The 19,604-nt window shown below is 36.2% G+C and overlaps 1 protein-coding gene across 1 annotated transcript in view; it reads right to left on the bottom strand.

Moving 5' to 3' along the window:
• CCDC178 (coiled-coil domain containing 178) overlaps positions 1 to 19,604 on the bottom strand; it is a 548,199-nt gene that overhangs the window by 392,098 nt on the left and 136,497 nt on the right. The window contains exons 9-10 of the mRNA XM_049901613.1: positions 16,115 to 16,257; positions 14,316 to 14,469 (exon numbers count right to left, since the gene is read on the bottom strand). Coding sequence (XP_049757570.1) covers positions 14,316 to 14,469; positions 16,115 to 16,257 — 297 coding nt within the window. The remainder of the gene's footprint in view (positions 1 to 14,315; positions 14,470 to 16,114; positions 16,258 to 19,604) is intronic.

The raw sequence follows: 19,604 nt of genomic DNA on the forward strand, positions 1-19,604 counted from the left end.
ACTGCTCTTTTTTGCTTGTTGTTTGCTTGATATATTTTTCCCACCCTTTGAGTTTTAGTTTGTTTGTGTCTCTAAGTCTAAGGTGTGTCTCTTGTAGGCTGCATATAGATGGATCGTGTTTCTTTATCCAGTCTGAGACTCTCTGTCTCTTTATTGGTGCATTTAGTCCATTTACATTCAGCGTAATTATAGATAAGTATGTGTTTAGTGTTGTCATTTTGATGCCTTTTTGTGTGTATTGTTAACAATTTCATTTTTCCACTTACTTTTTGTGCTGAGACGTTTTTCATTGTAAATTGTGTGTTCCTCATTTTCATAGTAGTTAAATTTATGTTTGCTGAGTCATTACATTTTTCTTGATTTTTATTTTGAGTTATGGAGTTGTTATACCTCTTTGTGGTTACCTTAATATTTACCCCTATTTTTCTAAGTAAAAACCTAACTTGTATTGTGCTATATCGTCTTGTTTCCCTCTCCATATGACAGTTCTATGCCTCCTGTATTTAGTCCCTCTTTTTGATTATTGTGATCTTTTACATATTGACTTCAATGATACCCTGTTTTGAGCTTTTTTTTCTTTTTAAAATTAATCTTAATTTGTTTTTGTGATTTCCCTATTTGAGTTGATATCAGGACATTCTGTTCTGTGACCTTGTGTTGTGCTGGTATCTGATATTATTGATTTTCTGACCAAACAATTTCCTTTAGTATTTCTTGTAGCTTTGGTTTGGTTTTTGCAAATTCTCTAAGCTTGTGTTTATCTGTAAATGTTTTAATTTCACCTTCATATTTGAGAGAGAGTTTTGATCCTTGGCTGGCAGTTTTTCTCCTTCAGTGGTCTATATATATCATCCCATTGCCTTCTTGACTGCATGGTTTCTGCTGAGTAGTCTGAACTTATTGATTCTCCTTTGTAGGAGACCTTTCTTTTATCCCTGGCTGCTTTTAAAATTTTCTCTTTATCTTTGGTTTTGGCAAATTTGATGATAATATGTCTTGGTGTTTTTCTTTTTGGATCAATCTTATATGGGGTTTCATGAGCATCTTGGATAGATATCCTTTCGTCTTTCATGATGTCAGGGAAGTTTTCTGTCAGCAGATCTTCAACTATTCTCTCTGTGTTTTCTGTTATCCCTCCCTGTTCTGCGACTCCAATCACACGGAAGTTATTCTTCTTGATAGAGTCCCACATGATTCTTAGGGTTTCTTCATTTTTTTTTAATTCTTTTATCTGATATTTTTTCAGCTATCTTAGTGTCAACTCCCTTGTCCTCCAGGTCCCCCACTCTGCATTCCAATTGATCGATTCTGCTCCTCTGACTTCCTATTGAGTTGTCTAATTCTGTAATTTTACTGTTAATCTTTTGGATTTCTGAATGCTGTCTCTCTATGGATTCTTGCAGCTTATTAATTTTTCCACTACGTTCTTGAAAATCTTTTTGATTTCCTGAACTGCTTTATCAGTGTATTCCTTGGCTTTTTCTGTAGATTGCCTTATTTCATTTATGAGGTCATCCCTGATGTCTTGAAGCATTCTGTAAATTAGTTTTTTTATATTCTGCATCTGGCAATTCCAGGATTGTATCTTCATTTGGGAAAGGTTTTGATTCTTTAGTCTGGGGAGTTGTAGAAGCAATCATGGTCTGCTTCTTTATGTGGTTTGATATTGACTGCTGTCTCTGTGCCATCTATAAGATATTGTAGTGATTTATTTTATATTTGCTCACTGAGTCTTAACTTGTTTTGTTTTCTTTCAATATACGTGGATGGGGTACTAGACTGTGCTGTCTTGATTGTTGTAGCCCTTGACTCACTTATGTCCTCTTACCAGCTGATTTGGGCCATTACCAGATATATAAGCCTAAGAGTTCATTCACTATTCTTGAGTAGAATCTGATTTTGGGTCATCAACTGTGTGCTGCAGACTGTCACCTATCGACCTAGAGGAGTAGTGGTGATAGTTGTGTGCACCAGATTCTAGTAGCAGCAGGGGTCACACTCCAGTGGTGGCAGGATGCTGACAGGCTTCCCCCAAGTGCCAGTGAGGTAGGTGTGTCTCTATTCCTAAAGCACTTTGGTGGGTGGGCTCTGCAGCTGTAACTTAGGCACCCAATGCATGTACCTCTACAGATTGGGAGGCGTCACCATCCTTAGAGGCCTAAGGCAGGAGGCTAGGTGGTCTGGGGGGAGCTTCAGCCCTCAGTTCCCCATTGTGGGTCAGTGAGGGCTCTGTTTAATAGGTAGAGATATCAGACCTGGGAAACTTGTCTTTCCAGTAATCCGCTAAAACAATTACAGTCAGATCCCTATCAGAATTGCCTTTGTATTATAATAGCCACCTTGTTCCCTGTAGGGATGAAAGCCCAAGAGTGTGGATCTCATATGCTTGGCTGGAGCTTGTTCTGTATTTTTAGTCCAATTAGGGAAGGATTTTTGGCCCCTGGGTTTTTTGTAGCTGCTTCTCTCTGGCCAGGAGAACGGGTTTGGAAAAGACCAAAAAAGAAAGAAAAACTGCAGAGCACTTCACTCTCTGGCTCAGGAAATTCCAATGTTAATAAAGCTGTCTAGGAAGGGGAGGGGAGGGATCAGATACATAGGAGAGAGTAGCACCCCAGAATATAGACAAAGTTACTTATCTTGTTTGGTGATGACTGTTTTATCTGAGATTCCTGAGGGGTGTGTAGCCTGTGTGCATTGGCTGGGTCAAGATTGCCCCTGGGGGTCAGGACTGTGTCCTGTGCTTGTGCTGTCTCAGAAGCTGTGGTCAGTTCCTCTGCTTCTAGTCCAAAGCCCAGTGCCAGGTTCCCCGGCTGGGACACCACACTCCAGGCTCCAAAATCAGTCACTGCCTCCTGGTGACTTCTCCTCCTGTCAGTCGCGTCGCTGCGCTGTCTGTGTGCACTGGGTGGGCTTCCTCCGAGGTCACTTTTGGGGGTTAGGGCTGCCTCCTGTGTTTGTGCCGTCTCAGGATGCCGTGCTCAGCTCCCCTGCGCCCAGTCCAAAGCCCAGCGCCAAAGTTTTCTGACTGGGACACTGACTCCAGGCTCCGGAAGCAGTTGTTGTTTCCCCGTGGTTGTTCGTTCTCAGTCTCTGTCACACAGGTCAACTCTTTAGATCTGTGTTTGATGGTTACGGTTCGTAGATTGTCATGTATGTGACCGATTCACTTGTTTTTCCGAGTCTTTGTTGCAAGAGGGATCCGAGGTAGCTTCTACCTAGTCAGCCATCTTGGCCCCACCTCAGGAATTCACTATCTCAATTTTTAAAAATTCAATTAAAATTTTAAAAATCTAATTTAAAAAGTGAAAATAATATGTATAATGAGAGAGAAGACATAAACAAAATTTGTAAAAGAGCACTCTATATAATATGAAAATACATCTGAAAACCTTAATCCATTTGGATTATTTTCTAGGCCATTAAAAAATTACAAATTAGCCGCAAGAAGAAATATATAGCCTGATAATACTAATAACATGATGAAATAAATTAATAGTTCATGAAAAGGAAAGCAATAATTCAAACAATGGAGGAAGAAAAAAAAAACACCAAAGTTAAATTTTCACCAACATGTTCTATCAAATTTTCAAGGATAAGTCATTAAGTCTATATTAACTTCTCCAGGTAATAAGAAAAGAAGAAATGCTTCACAATCCATTTAATGAAGCTAGCATATTCCTGGTAACAAAATCTATCAAATATAGCTAAAATTAAGAACACTGGAATACAAAATCACTTATGAATATGGATGCAATATCCTAAATACTTGCAAATCAAACTCAGCAGTAAATTAAAAGAACAATAAACCATAACCAGAGTTCATCCCAAGCATTTTAAAATGATTTACTACTTAGAAAACTATTAATATAATACATCATTTCAATAGGTCAAATGAGAAACTCTTTAAAATCATCTGCACAGATGCTCAAAAAACACTTTCTATATGTCGACATCTACTTCTAATAAACAGTTTTTGCACCCCGACTATATTAAAAATTATTTAGCATAATAATGAGCATACATTTGAAATTAATATCTAGATAACAATTAAAAGCTTCTTTAAAATAAAGGAAAAGACAATGAAGCCTATTTTTACATTATTTAATATTTCATTTATATGCCACACAATAAAATATTAGTAATATTTTAATATTATAAAAATCAATCCCTTAATAAGGGATTCATATCTTATCATTAAAAGCATTAGCAATATATAGTTTATATATGTTATCTCATTTTATCCATGTAATGTGTATGAAGAGTACACAATAAAACATAGTCTAAAAACTTGGGTTGTATGGCTCCACCACTTAGCTTTGGGTCCATGAGAAAATAGCTCAATCTCTTTAGGCTTGTTTCTTATTTGACAAATTGATAGTAATAATTATTGGCTTATCTACTTCTCGATAATAATATTTCTTAATCTGAAAGATTTTGAAGCAAAAATACAAATCAAAGAGTAAAGCTGGATGGATGTTTTGTAATATTTGGATTTATACCATTTTTTTAGTACGCAGACCAGTTAGTAGCAAATATTACGTTTCTGCTAACACAAACAACTTTCAAAAATTATGAAATGCCAGCTTATATGCAAAAGGGGTCTACCAATCTACAGTCTTTAATTACAATCTGAATTATAAAAAAAGAAGCATGCCTATCTCATTGTTTAACGAAATACAAAAATAAAAAATATTTCCAAATCTTTAAAAAGTCATGTTTTATTGTCTTATATTCTTATATGACTGGATAAAATAAAATGTAGATGGCTGCTTTTATTGCACAGGAAATTAAGAGTCTTAGACAATAAAACTACTTTCTAAAAATATATTGCCAAACTATACAAGAAGATACAAATTACACGTAAGAAAACATCTGCTTTAAATTAAAAAAAAATTTCATCTTCATTTTATTTTTTAAGTACTCAACCAATTTCAAAATATTTTCAGGGTAACAAAAGCTGTTGTAGAAATGTTTGTAGAAGGAAAATGTGTTTTCCTAGATGCGATGACTGCATAATTTAAAGTGTATGTTAATAAGCTAAAGACTATATTGGAAGCATGATGCATCTTGAAATTAAAAAAAAAAAAGGTTAGGTTGTATGTGCAATTAGGCAGCACAAATCTTTTATTCTTCTCTTGAACTAAAAATTTCAATTGCATACCAAAAAATAATGCATGGAAATCATGCACATCATTGCTTTTAATTGAGTGCTTAACATGCTCTCTTCGAAAACGTAGCTTAAAGATTTTTGTAATGAGCAAAATACAAAAAAAAAAATTAATATATATACAAACTTCATCATGTTCTCATCTTCCCTAGAAAGCACGGTAGTCCCCTAAATTATCTCTACTATTGAAAATTATTTCTAACCTTATAAGCATATCTACAATGCCTCATCAAAAATAAGATCTTACTATTACATCAAATTAAGGAAGGCCAGACCTGCTATTTTAGAAATGACCAAAGAAGTTTAAAAAGTGATTGTTTCTACATTCATTGAATGAACTTTTCTTTCTTCAAAAATATTTCATTAACTGTGATATTTTTGCAGATGACAAGTTTCAGCATAGTTAATAAATTGAGGTCATAACTATTTGATAACACTACAAAATATTTTCAAAATTTTAATAGTTATTCTATCCCTGGTGCTTAGAGTGACTTTCAATGACTACTATATATTTTAGAAAGCGACATGCATTCCTCTATATCATCAAAATTACTCGAATATCTATACTTCACCAAGTTCCTTCTGGACTCAAAAGATATAACTGTTTATCCTTTTTTCTTCCTTTCTTCTTTCCCCCATTTCTCCCTTCTTTCCTCTCTCTTCCTCTTCCTCTCTTTCATAAATTCATTGATTCACTCATTCATTTAAAAATCATTTACTGAGTATCTAAAATGGGACTGGTACTATGGAAGCTACCCAAAGGTATAACATAAAATGCAATGCAATTCCCAACAACAACCAAAAAATATCTGTTGTTATTATGAAGTGCTGTCTAATCATTTCTGACTCATAGTGGCCCCATGTACAACAGAATGAAACACTACCCAGTTTTGCACCATCCTCACAATCATTGCTATGTTTGAGCACACTATTGAAGCCACTGTGTCAATCCATCTCATTGAGGGCCTTCCTCTTTTTCACTGACTCTCTGCTTTACCAAACATGATGTCCCTCTCCAGGAACTGATCCCTCGTGATAACATGTCCAAAGTAAGTGAGACAAAGTCTCACCATCCTCATTTCTAGGAAGCATTCTGGCTGTACTTCTTCCAAGACAGATTTGTTTGTCTTCTGGCAGTCCATAGTATTTTCAGCATTCTTCACCAACACCATAATTCAAAGGCATCAATTCTTCTTCATTCTTCCTCATTCATTGTCCAGCTTTTGCATGTATATAAGGCACCTGAAAACACCATGGCTTGGGTCAGGCACACCTTACTCCTTCAGGTGACCTCTTTGCTTTTTGACACTGGAAAGAGGTCTTTTGCAGCAGATTTGCTTGATGCAATATGTTGTTTGATTTGTTGACTGCTGCTTCTTCCGTGGGCATTGATTGCGGATCCAAGTAAAATAAAATCCTTGACAACTTCAATATTTTCTCCGCTTATCATGATGTTGCTGTTTATCATTTTTATTATAATTGATTGCACAACTATGCATATAGGCATATATGTGTATGGCTATGACTCTGTGGGTACATATGTGTACACAGATAGACATATCTATAGGCATATGTGCATACAGGTATGCATTCATATATATAATAAACCACTAGGGTACATAGGTGCAGATTCTTCTTAAACCAAAAAAGTAAACTCACTGCTGTTGAGTCAGGTCTGACTCATAGCAACCCTACTTCTTAGAGGCAACCAAATATTCACGAGAAAATTCAGTTGGCATAATAATAGTTCAAAAAGTGTATGTTCTACATTCCAATGTGGTGAGTAGTGTCTGAGGTCCTAAAAGCTTGCAAGCAGCCATCTAAAATACGACTATTGGTGTCTACTTCTTTGGAACAAAAGAGAAGGAAGGCAAGCAAAGAATCAGAGAAGAAAGTAGTCTACAGGACAAATAGTATACATGAACCATGGCCTTGTCTACCCTGAGGCCAGAAGAGCTAGAAGGTGCCCAGTTACCACTACTGACCGTTATGATCAGGGCCACTATACATGGAACCTAATAAAATGAGAGACAAATGTGGAACAGAACTCAAATTCTTAAAAAGTCCAGACTTACTGGACCAGTACTGACTAGAGGACTCCCAGAGACTATCACCCTGAGATACCCTTTAAACCTTAAACCGAAATTCTCTCTTGAGGTCACCTTTTAACTAAACAACAGATTGGCGCATAAAATAAAAGATGTCACCTGTAAGTAATAAGCTCCTTTAAAAAAAACATCTATATGAGACCAAATGGTCAAAAATTACTCTAAAACAAAGATGAGAAGGTAAGGGGCCAGCGAAACTAGAATGTTGGAAATGGTACAACCATTATGGAATGAAAGAAAATGATGACACATTGTGAAAAATGTAACCAATGAGTAATTTGTGTAGAAATTGTTAAATAGGAACCTAATTGGCAGTGTAAACTTTCACTTTAAATGCAACAAAATGTTAATTTGTTAAAAAAAATCTTACCATTTACAATAAAATTAAAAAAAAAAACACCTTACCATCTAGAAAGAAGTAGATAAGTAATCACTGATTTCAATAGAATGCTATTAAGTACGAGTATAGAGGTGAACACAGGGTGAGTTAGGCTTCAAAGCAGATGGAAGAAAGTGAGGACAGTTTCACCAGGATTTTCCTTCTTCTAACTTGAGGTTGAAAATAAGATTTTACCAGACGATGGTGAGGTTGAGGGAATGAGCAATGTCAAATTTGACTTTAAAATTAGAGAAAATGGTATTGATGAAGAGTTGGAAGAAAGAAAGCACAAGGCACGTTCTGTGTCAAGTAGTTCCATTTGGTTAGCGTATAGAGTTAGAGGGAAAGGGGTATCAAGAGAGGCTAGACAGACAAGTAAGGACGAATCAGAGAGAGCCTTGTATTACTATCTAGGATCAATTTCCTTCCACTCATAGATCCCATCATATCCCCTCCAGCACTTCAGTCTAGTGCTTTTTTATTTTAGTGTTTTTAGTTCAGTGTTTTTAGTCCTGCCTATTTCTGGATACTTCTTTATTTTTGGCTGAGTTCTGGGCTCTATCCCCTATATAGTGGTGTAAATCATTTGCCTATTAACTCTGGTGCATATTGCCTACATTATAGGAATGAGGATAAAACCAAGGCATTTTCAGAGAAACAAAATTCTGAGAATCTACTGTGACTTGAATCTCATCAGAGAAGCTTGTAAGATATATACTTTAGTAACACAAAAGAAAATAATCCCAGTAGGAAGGTTGGATAAACAAGGAGAATTTTGTGCAAAATGTTAAACTAGGGATAAAAATACAGAAACATTTATTACATAAACAAAATAGCTAATGTATAGGTAGTAAGAAGAAAGACGGGGTCCTGGTGGTGCATTTGTTAAGAGCTTGGCTGCTAACCAAAAGGTCAGCAATTCAAATCCACCAGCAGCTCCTTTGAAACCCTGTGGGGCAGTTCTACTCTGTCCTAAAGGGTTGCTATGGGTTGGAATCAACTGAACGGCAACGGTTTTGGTTTTTGATTTGGTTAATAAAAAAGATAGGCATAAAATGATGCGAAAAAAGAATATGTGAGGAAATGATGCTAAGGTTCTTGAACTGTTCAGGGAGAAGGTCAAGATATTGATTATGCTTCAGATATAGTAAGTGAAATGTGTATTCCAAAAGTTCCAGGAATAGTGTATTACAATTCTACACATTCTAAACTTATTTTCATCTAAACACATGGTTTTGAATTATATACAGGGAAAAAACTGAAACTTAGAAAAAAGTAATGGAGAAGTCTACTATCATATGGAGACTTTTTAACATAGTTCTCAAAATAATTGATAAGTTAGTCAGAAAATAAATCAGAAATAAAAAAAAGACTAATATGATTTGCACAATTGACTAAAGGAACCTATTTAGAATTGTTTTCTCAAAAGCAGAGAAAACGTTGTCATTCCAGATGGATATTTATGCAATTGCCTATATATCAGGACAAATTAAGTCTTAACAAATCTTAAACAACTTCTATTACATGAGACCACCTTTATAAACAAATCAGTTACATTAAAAATCAATTCTAAAAAGATTACCTTAAAATTCTATGAAGAGGGAAAGGTTAATTTGTCCAATATTGATCACAGCCTAATTTTGCAAACAAAGTTTGCTTTCTATAAGGTTCAAAGGAAATTGATTAAGGCCCAATTTTGAAAGAATACCTAGATAAATGGAATGATAGATCATGTTTACAGTTAGAAAGTCCTAGCATAAAGATTTTATTTCTCTGCCAAATCATCCATCAGTAAATGCAATTCCAATAAAATTCCAACAAAATTTCTGAAAGAACTGAACAAGACAGTGTCAAAATTTATACAGAAGGATAAGAACCAACAATAGCCTAAAATTCCTAAGGAATTATAACATTTTGTGTTCTCCATTATAGATAATCAAGACTCATTACAGAAGTTTAAAAACGTGGACATGGAGTATTAAGGTGAAGATGGTTAAGTAGAACAAACAGAGAAAAAAGGCAATGAAAAAAGAGATCCACATAAATATGGAAGCTTGCTCTGTGATAGAGACAACAGTGAATATTAATATATAAAGAAGAAACACATCAATACATTTTATTGTAACAGTTTATTTTCTGTATAAGGAGAAATGTAATCCGTGATACACTTCATATCATACTCATACATAAATTTCATACTGACTGATCACTTAAATATGAAAAGCAAAATTAAAAACATTTAAAATAAAGGGAGAATTTCTTTTTATTACTTTGTATTAGAAAAATATTCTTAAACCAGTTCAGGAAAGGACAAAGCTCAACAAAAAATATTTATAACCTTTACTACATTAAAACTGAAATTTCTTGTCATCAGAAGTTACAATAAAGAAATGTAACCTCTTGCCGTAAAGTCATTTCTGACTCATAGTGACCCTATACGTCTGAGTAGAACTGTTCCATAGGGTTTCTAAGGAGAAGCTGGTGGATTCAAACTGCTGATCTTTTGATTATCAGCCACCACGGCTCCAAAGAAATGAAAAGACTGGGAGAAAATATTTTTAACATATGTAATTGATAAAGATTTAGTATCCATAATATACAACAAATTCTTACAAATCAATTAAAAAGATAAGCAACCACCCAGGACGTTGTTGTTGTTAGGTGCTGTAGAGTTGGTTCCGACTCCTAGCAACGCTATGCACAACAGAAGGAAACACTGCCCAGTCCTGAGCCATCCTTACCATTGCTGCTATGCTTGAGCTCATTGTTGCAGCCACTGTGTCAATCCACCTCGTTGAGGGTCTTCCTCTTTTCCACTGACCCTGTACTCTGCCAAGCATGATGTCCTTCTTCAGGGACTGATCCCTCCTGACAACATGTCTGAAGTATGTAACACACAGTCTCACCATCTTTACCTCTAAGGAGCATTCTGGCCGCACTTCTAAGACAGATTTATTCATTCTTTTGGCAGTCCACAGTGTATTCAGTGATCTTCGCTAACACCACAATTCCAAGGTGTCAACTTTTCTTCTGTCTTCCTTCTTCATTGTCCAGCTTTCACATACATATGATGTGATTGAAAATACCATGACTTCGGTCAGGCTCACCTTAGTCTTCAAGGTGACATCATTCCTCTTCAACACTTTGAAGAGGTCCTTTGCAGTAGATTTGCCCAATGCAATGCATCTTTTGATTTCTTGACTGCTGCTTCCATGGCTGTTGATTGTAGATCCAAGTAAAATGAAATCCTTGACAACTCCAATCTTTTCTCCATTTATCATGATGTTGCTCATTGGTCCAGTTGTGAGGATTTTTGTTTTCTTTATGTTGAGGAGTAATCCATACTGAAGGCTGTGGTCTTTGATCTTCATTAGTAAGTGCTTCAAGTCCTCCTCACTTTCAGCAAGCAAGGTTGTGTCATCTGCATAACGCAGGTTGTTAATGAGTCTTCCTCCAATCCTGATGCCCCGTTCTTCTTTGTATAGTCCAGCTTCTCGGATTATTTGTTCAGCATACAGATTAAATAGGTATGCTGAAAGAATACAACCCTGATGCACACCTTTCCTGACTATAAACCACTCAGTATCCCCTTGTTCTGTCCCAACAACTGCCTCTTGATCTTTGTAAAGGTTTCTCATAAGCACAACTAAGTGTTCTGGAATTCCCATTCTTCGCAGTGTTATCCATAGTTTGTTATGGTCCACACAGCCTTTGCAAAGTCAGTAAAACACAGGTAAACATCCTTCTGGTATTCTCTGCTTTCAGCCAGGATCCATCTGACATTAGCAATGATATCCCTGGTTCCATGTCCTCTTCTGAAATCAGCCTGAATTTCTGGCAGTTCCCTGTCCATGTACTGCTGCAGCCGTTTTTGAATGATCTTCAGCAAAATTTTGCTTGCATGTGATATTAATGATATTTTTCTATAATTTCCACATTCGGTTGGATTATATTTCTTGGGAATAAGCAAAAATATGGATCTCTTCTAGTCAGTTGGCCAGGAAGCTGTCTTCCATATTTCTTGGCACCCAACATATGGGGGGAGAAAAAACATGAGTGGCTTTTTCATAAAAAAGAAAATACAAAGGACCCCCAGAAAAAACATTAAAATATGCTCAGTCCTTTCTACTCTGTCTTAAAGGGTCGCTATGAGTCAGAATCGACTCAATGGCAGTGGGAGTGGTGGGTCCTTTCACCAAAAAAGAGTGCCTACAGACTGGGAAAATTTTTTTGCTATGAGAAATGTGACAAAGGTCTAATTTCTAAAATCTATAGGAATATATCCAGCACCTCTATAACAAAAAGACAATTAATCCAGTTAAAAAATGGGCAAAGGATATGAACAGACACTTCACCAAAGTAGACATTCAGGCTGCTAACAGACACATGAGGAAATTGCTCTTGATCAACGGCCATTAGAGAAATGCAAATCAAAACCACAATGAGATACCATCTCACCCTGACATTACTGGCACAAATCAAAAAACAGAAGATAACAAATGTTGGAGAGGCTGCAGGGAAATTGGAACTCTTATTTATGCACTACTGATGGGAATGCAAAATGGTACAACCATTTTGGAAAACAATATGGCTGTTCCTTAAAAAGCTAGAAATAAAATTACCATATGATCTAGCAATCCTACTCCTAGGAATATATCCTAGAGAAATAAGAGCCGTCACCACAAACAGACATATGCACACCCGTGTTCACTATAGTGTTGTTCACAGTAGCAAAAAGGTGGAAACAACCTAGATGCCCATCAACAGATGAATGGATAAACAAACTATGGTACATACACACAATGGAATACTACTCAAGTATAAAGAACAATGATGAATCTGTGAAACATTTCCCAACATGGATGAATCTGGAGGGCATCATGCTGAGTGAAGTATGTCAATCACAAAAAGACAAACACTGTATGAGACCACTATAATAAAAACTCATGAAAAGGTTCACAAACAGAATGAAAAAATCTTTGATGGTTACTAGGGAGGGGAGGGGGTAGGGAAAAACGCTAACTAGACAACAGATAGCCGGTAACTTCAGTGAAGGGTAGGACAGTACACAATACAGGGGAAGTCAGCACAACTTGACCAAGGCAAGGTCATGGAAGCTTCATAGACATATCCAAACTCCTCAGGGCCTGAATTACTAAGCTGAGGGCTGAACCATGGACTTGGGGGACATCTAGCTTAATTGGCAAAACGATAGTTTATAAAGAAAATGTTTTATATCCTAAAAAAAAAAAAAAATTTTTTTTTTTTTTTTTTTGGTGAGTAGCATCTGGGGTCTTAAAAGCTTGTGATTGGCCATCTAAGGTACTCCACTTGTCCTACCCTGTCTGCAGCAAGGGAGAAGGAAGAAAACCAAAGACACAAGGTAAAGATTAGTCCAAGGACTAATGGACCACAACTACCGCAGCCTTCACCAGACTGAGTCCAGCACAACTAGATGGTGTATGGCTACCACGACTGACTGCTTTGAGAGGGATCACAATAGAGGGTCCTAAACAGAGATGGAGAAAAAGGTAGAACAAAATTCTAATTCACAAAAAAAAAAAGATCCGACTTACTGGTCTGACAGAGACTGGAGAAACCTCAAGAGTATGACCCCTGGACACCGTTTTAACTCAGTGCTGAAGTTCACCCTTCAGCCAAAGATTAGACAGGCCCATAAGAAAAAAAGAGACTAAAAGGGCGCACCAGCCCAGGGGCAGGGGCAAGAAGGCAGGAGGGGACAGGAAAGCTGGTAATGGGGAGCCTGAGGTCAAGAAGGAGAGAGCGTTGACATGTTGAAGGATTAGCAAGCTATATCACAAAACGATATGTGTATTAACTGTCTAATGAGAAATTAATTTGCTCTGCAAACCTTTGTCTATAGTACAATTAGAAAATATGCTCAGTTCTATTAATAATTATAAGTTAATAAAAAGTCATAATGAGATACAATTAAAGAGACATAATAAAAAGTGACAAAAGAACACTTTTTTAATACTAGGTGGGAAGTGTAAATTGGAACAGGAATGTGTATATTATTTCCTTTTAGTATATTATTATTTCCATATACTATTGTTTCCTTTTACTAGCTTAATGAGATGTGGCAGAAATGGAAAGCAGGAAAGATGAAGCATAGGAGAAAGTCAGACAGATATGAAGAATGAAAAGGACTCCACCCACCATTGCCAGTTTTAAGGATGAAGGGAGCCATTAGCCAGGGTTTGTAGGCAGCTTCTAGAAGCTGAGAATCCCCACACTCCACCGGTCATCTGACAGCCAGCAAGGAAACAAGGACTTCAGTTCTATAACCACAAGCAATAACTGAACGCTGCCAGTAACCTGAATGAGTCTGAAAGCAGATTCATTCCCCAAATGTCCTGAAAGGAACACAGGCCTGCTGATAACTTGATTTTGGTCTTCTGAGACTTGGAGGAGAGGAACCAGCTGAGCCATGCTATGCCCTGATTTCTGACCCAGAGACACTTTCAAACAGTAAATGGCTGTTGTTTTAAGCTGCTAAATCTGTGGTAATTTTTTATGATAGCAATAGAAAAGTACTAACACAGAAAATTAGTTAACTGCTATTTAATTATTGAAGATAAAATTTCACATTCAGGGCTTATAACTAAAGTATTTTTTTTTTAGATATGAAAAAACTCACCCTTCTTGATAAAGTCGCTAACTCATTTGTTGACGACTTTGTTTCCTTCAGTGCTTCAGTCACTGCCTCTTCATTCTCCACAATATTCAAGTTAACATTTTCTATAGATGTGGAGTAGTGAACATACAGACTATTAAGTTTATCTATCTCTTTCCTAAGAGAAAAACACAATTGATTTTGTCCACGTTGAAAAGACAACTATATTTAAATTAGTTTCTGACTTAACAGTATGAATCAATGGAATTTATCTATCCCTAAAATTTCTTCCATCCCAGGGCAATTCCGATTCCTGCAAAGTACCAGGAGATCCCAGGTGGCACAAATAGTTAAGTGATCAACTAGCCAATGGGTTGGCATTTCAAACCCACCCAGCGGTGCCTCAAAAGACAGGCTTGATTCACTGGTTCCTAAAGGTCACAGCCTTGAAAACCCCAGGAAGCAATTCTACTCTACACATATGGGGTTGCTATGAGTGGGAATAGACTCGATTGCAACTAACAACCACTTAGAAATGAATTAAACAGAAAAAAAAAATTCACCAGTAGTATTTATGTTTCCAAGGGAAAGGAATTAAGGGGGAAAAAAAAGTGGTGTGTAAATGATTAGAAGTTGGTGTGCAACACAAACTGCGTTTTGATTTGACGTTATTTATTTATTTATTTTTAAGAGACTTAAGCACCTCTGATTCAGAGACTGGGTGGGAAAGGGATCGAAAGGTAGAAAAAAGGAGACAAGAGGTAGAGGTGAAAAGGCCAGGCTCCTAGTTATTATAACCTTAATTTAGGGTTGGGTCTCCCCCACAGTGTTAGAGATAAAATGGAGGAAACTAGAAATAAACAAGTAACTGACAAGGAGTTCTTTGTTCCTGCGTGACCCTCCGCAAAAGATCTGTGAGCCACATAGTTCTTTATCTTACCTGGGAGGCAGAACACACATTCCAAATATAACAGTGTCTTTACATAAAAGTGTTTGAGTTTAATGTCAGAAAAAAAGCACAAAGAATATCGTAAAATTGTCATTTTCATAAAATATCAGTAATTAATACAAATAATCCCAATTTTTTTAAGACATCATGAATGAAAAGAGAAATAGACGAGGAGGTTTATTTGCAACTCATATAGGACAAAAGAGTTAATCGTTTATATGCAATCAACGCCTACAAATCAATAAGGAATAAAAAATATTAACCAATAGACAAATGAGCAGACAATACAAATAAGCAATTCACAAGAAGTGTGAATGGCCTATAAACATATGGCATGCTTATCGAATTGGCGCAGGTTCCCATGCACCAACTCTGATGCCAAAGGTAAGGGCGAATGAAATTTAAAGACACAACCTGACTACAGAAATGAAAATTAAACCAACAAGTAACTAGGCAGAAACAAAAATGACTGACCACAAAGGGAGACATCATCATATGGATGGAATTTGAAGCTGAGATTTTCCCAAGTGATCTCATTCAATGAAGATTAGTATCTTAATTCAGTGCTGGGGTGGAGACAGAGATGAGTGGAGGACACACTATAGAAGCAGAAATGAAGAAGCATGGTGGTATTCTGGCCATACCGTCTGCATCACCCAGGGACTCCTGGAATTTATGCACACACGTATATTTACATGTGTATGAAATATATTTTTTAAATGTATATAAACTTGGTGATAAGATATACAGGTAATTTCTTTTCTCTTTATCTGAAATTTTTGTATAGGAATAAATATTATATTTTAAATTAATATTTTGTTTAAAAAAGAAACATTATTAAATGCTGTAAGTACCATTTGTGAATAATTCTTACTTGTAGACATCCAGACTTGCTTCATCACGTTTAAGATCTTTATCCATTTCAGCCTTAATTTCTTCAGCCTTCCGTTTGGCATTTTCACAGTTTTCTTTAGCTTCTTCAAGTTCTTCATGGACACGTTTGTACAGTTCCATTATCTAGAAAAAAAAAAAAATTCTTGCTAATAGGTGCACTTAATAGCTAATTATAAAGAATCAGAAAAGAGAAAGAAAAATCTAGGGTGGTGTCTTAGTTATTTGGTGCTGCCATAATAGAAATACCTACCATAAGTGGGTGGCTTTAATGGACAGAAATTTATTTTCTCAGTTTAGGAGGCTAGAAGTCCAAATTCAGGGCACCAGCTCTAGGGGAAGGCTTCCTCTCTCTGATGGCTCCAGAGAAAGATTCTTGTCTCTTTTCAGCTTCACCTCCTAGGTTCCTTGGCAGTCTTCAAGCGGCATGGCATCTGTCTTCCCCCATGTGTGCTTCATTGTTTTTGTGCCTGATCTGCTCTGTTTATATCTCAGAAGTGATAAGGCCATATCATTGTATCCTACACTAATATGTGTACCCTACACTGATATGGCCTCATTAACCTAACAAAGAAAACTCTATACCCAATTGGGATTACATCCACACGTAGAGGGGTTGGGATTTACAACACATACTCTTGGGGGACAAAAATTCAATCCATTTTGATTTAGATTAAATGTTTTTTACACACAGTTTCTTCGATATTTAGTCTATTGCTTAGCATAACGGAGTTTTAGGTTTTCTATACCTGACAGGAATCATTGCTGGTTTAATCATTATTAAAGTTATTAAGAAAATAAAATGACTTCAATATCCAAATTAACAAGTCCAAAATAATTTATCTTTTCATTCACAACCTCCTGTTACATTTCATAATTTTTATTGCTTTAATAATAATTTATTACAGAAAAATGAGAAAATTCAGAGGAACAAAGAATTTAAAAAAATATTAAAATTTTAATTTTTACTAAATAACAAATATCATAAATATTTGTCCCTCTCCCTCCATCTCTCCTTCCTCTGTCTGTCTGCCTATCTATCTACCTACCTACCTACCTATCTGTCCATCCATCAGTCTGTCCATCACTGCATCATATTTACATAACATTTCCTCATATCACACATTACTCATTGCTCAACTTATCGTCAACTGTATGAACATTCTGCACGACTTGGTATGAACAAAATTATGATGGACACATAGATATTACTGTGATGAGGAATCTATAGGAAAACCACACATTCTGTAGGTAAACTGCACATCCTTAACTATTTTCTTCAAGTACATTCTTAAAGAAAATTTGCTGAGATAGAAATGAATAAAGTATATATTTTTTTGTTTCTTTTTAAGATTTCAATTCTTTTGGGTATGTCCCTAGATGTGGAAATGCTAGGTCATATGGTAACTTTATGTTAAACTTTTTGGAAAAACTGCCAAACTGGTTCCCACAGTGACTGAACAATTTTACATTCCTACCACAAGAGTCTCAATTTCTCCACATCCTCACCAACACATTTATTTTGTTGTTGTTGTTAGCCGCCATCAAGTCAGCCCCTGACTCATGGTGACCTCATGAACAAAATGCTGCTGGTCCTGAGTAATCCCCGTGATTGGTTGCATACTGGACCATTGTGATTCAGAGGGTTTACTTTGGTTGATTTTCAGGAGTAGATTGCCAGGCCTTCATAACTAGTCATCTTAGTCTGAAATCTTCGCTGAAATCTGTTCAGCATCATAGCAACAAGCAAGCCTCTGCAAACCTCCACTAAGAGATGGTTGTTGGCTGCATTTTATATAATACATATTATATAAAAAATAATAGATTTTTGCCTGTTGAGCATGTGTTCTGAAATGAGATGCCTTGGCCAGGAATCAAACCCATATCTCATGGATGCAAGGTGAGAATTCTATCACTGAAGCACCAATACCACCTACAGCGATCCTTAACCCACTACCGTTGAGTCTATTCCAACTCATAACGATTCTATGGGACAGAGCAGAACTGCCCCATGGAGTTTCCAAGGCTGTAAATCTTCATAGAAGCAGAATGCCACATCTTTCTCCCACTGAGTGGCTGGTGGGTTCAAACCAACAACCTTTCAGTTAGCAGCCAAGTGCTCAACCACTGAGCAAACAGGGCTCGTTAAAGTGATCCTAGGGGGTGTGAAATGGCACCCCATGGCCGTTTGGATTTGCATTTCCCTAATAATGACTAAAGATGTTGAACATCTTTTCATGTGCTTGTTGACCATTTGTCTATGTTCTATACAGGAATGTCTGTTCAAGTACTCTGCTCATATTATAATTGGGTTATTTGTTTTTTTGTTGTTGAGTTGTACAAATTCTTTATATAGTCTGAATACTAGACCCTTATCAAATATATAAATTATAATATCTTCTCCCACTCAGCAAATTGTCTTCACACATTCTAGATGTTTTTTGATGTGCAAAAGTTTTCAATTTTGATGAAGTCCATTTGTCTAGTTTTTCCTTTGTTGCTTGTGCTTTTGTTGTCCTAAGAATACATTGCCAAATCCAGAGTTTTGAAGATCTTCCCAATGTTTTGTTCTACGAATTTTATGGTTTTCACACTTACATTTAGATCCATTCAATTCCATTGGTCTACATATCTATCCTTCTGCCAGTACCACATTGTTTTGATTATTTTAGCTTTTTAATAAGTTTTTGAAATTGAAAAGTGTGATCTTCCAACTTTGTCCATTTTCAAGGCTGTTTTGACTATCTGAGGTCCCTTACAATAGCATATAACCTGTACCTGTTTCCATCAAGTAGATTCCGACTCATAGCAACCCTATAGACAGAGTAGAACTGCCCCAAAGGGTTTCCAAGGAGCACTTGGTGGATTTGAACTGCTGACCTTTTGGTTAGCAGCCATAGCTCTTAACCACTACACCACCAAGGTTACCATATAGATTTTAGATAGGCTTTTCCACTCCCGTAAAAAAAAAAAAAGGCCACTGGAATTTTGATAGGGATTGATCTGAATCTATAGGTTGCTTTCAGTTTATTGCCATTTTAACAATGTTAATATCCCATTAACATGGACTATCTTTCCATTTATTTATGTGCTCTTTATTTGAACAGTGTACAGATTTTTCACCTTTTTGGTTAAATTTATTCTTAAGTATCTCATTCTTCTAATGCTATTGTAAGTGGAATCATTTTATTAATTTTAATTTTGTATTATTCCTTGATAGTGAATAAAAATATAATAGATTTTTGTCTGTTGAGCATGTGTCCTAAAACATTCATTTATTAGCTCTAATAGACTATTCTGTGGAGTGTCTATATATTAGATTATGCCCTCTGCAAATAGAGATAAATTCTTCCTGTCTAATTCAGATGCCTTTTGTTTCTTTTCTTTGCCTAATTACTCTGTCTAGAACTCTCAGTATAATGCTGAATATAAGTGGTAAAAGTAGGCATCCTTCCCTTGTTTATGATCTTAAG

Source organism: Elephas maximus, chromosome 11 (assembly GCF_024166365.1).
Source record: "Elephas maximus indicus isolate mEleMax1 chromosome 11, mEleMax1 primary haplotype, whole genome shotgun sequence".
Classification (NCBI taxonomy): domain Eukaryota; kingdom Metazoa; phylum Chordata; class Mammalia; order Proboscidea; family Elephantidae; genus Elephas; species Elephas maximus.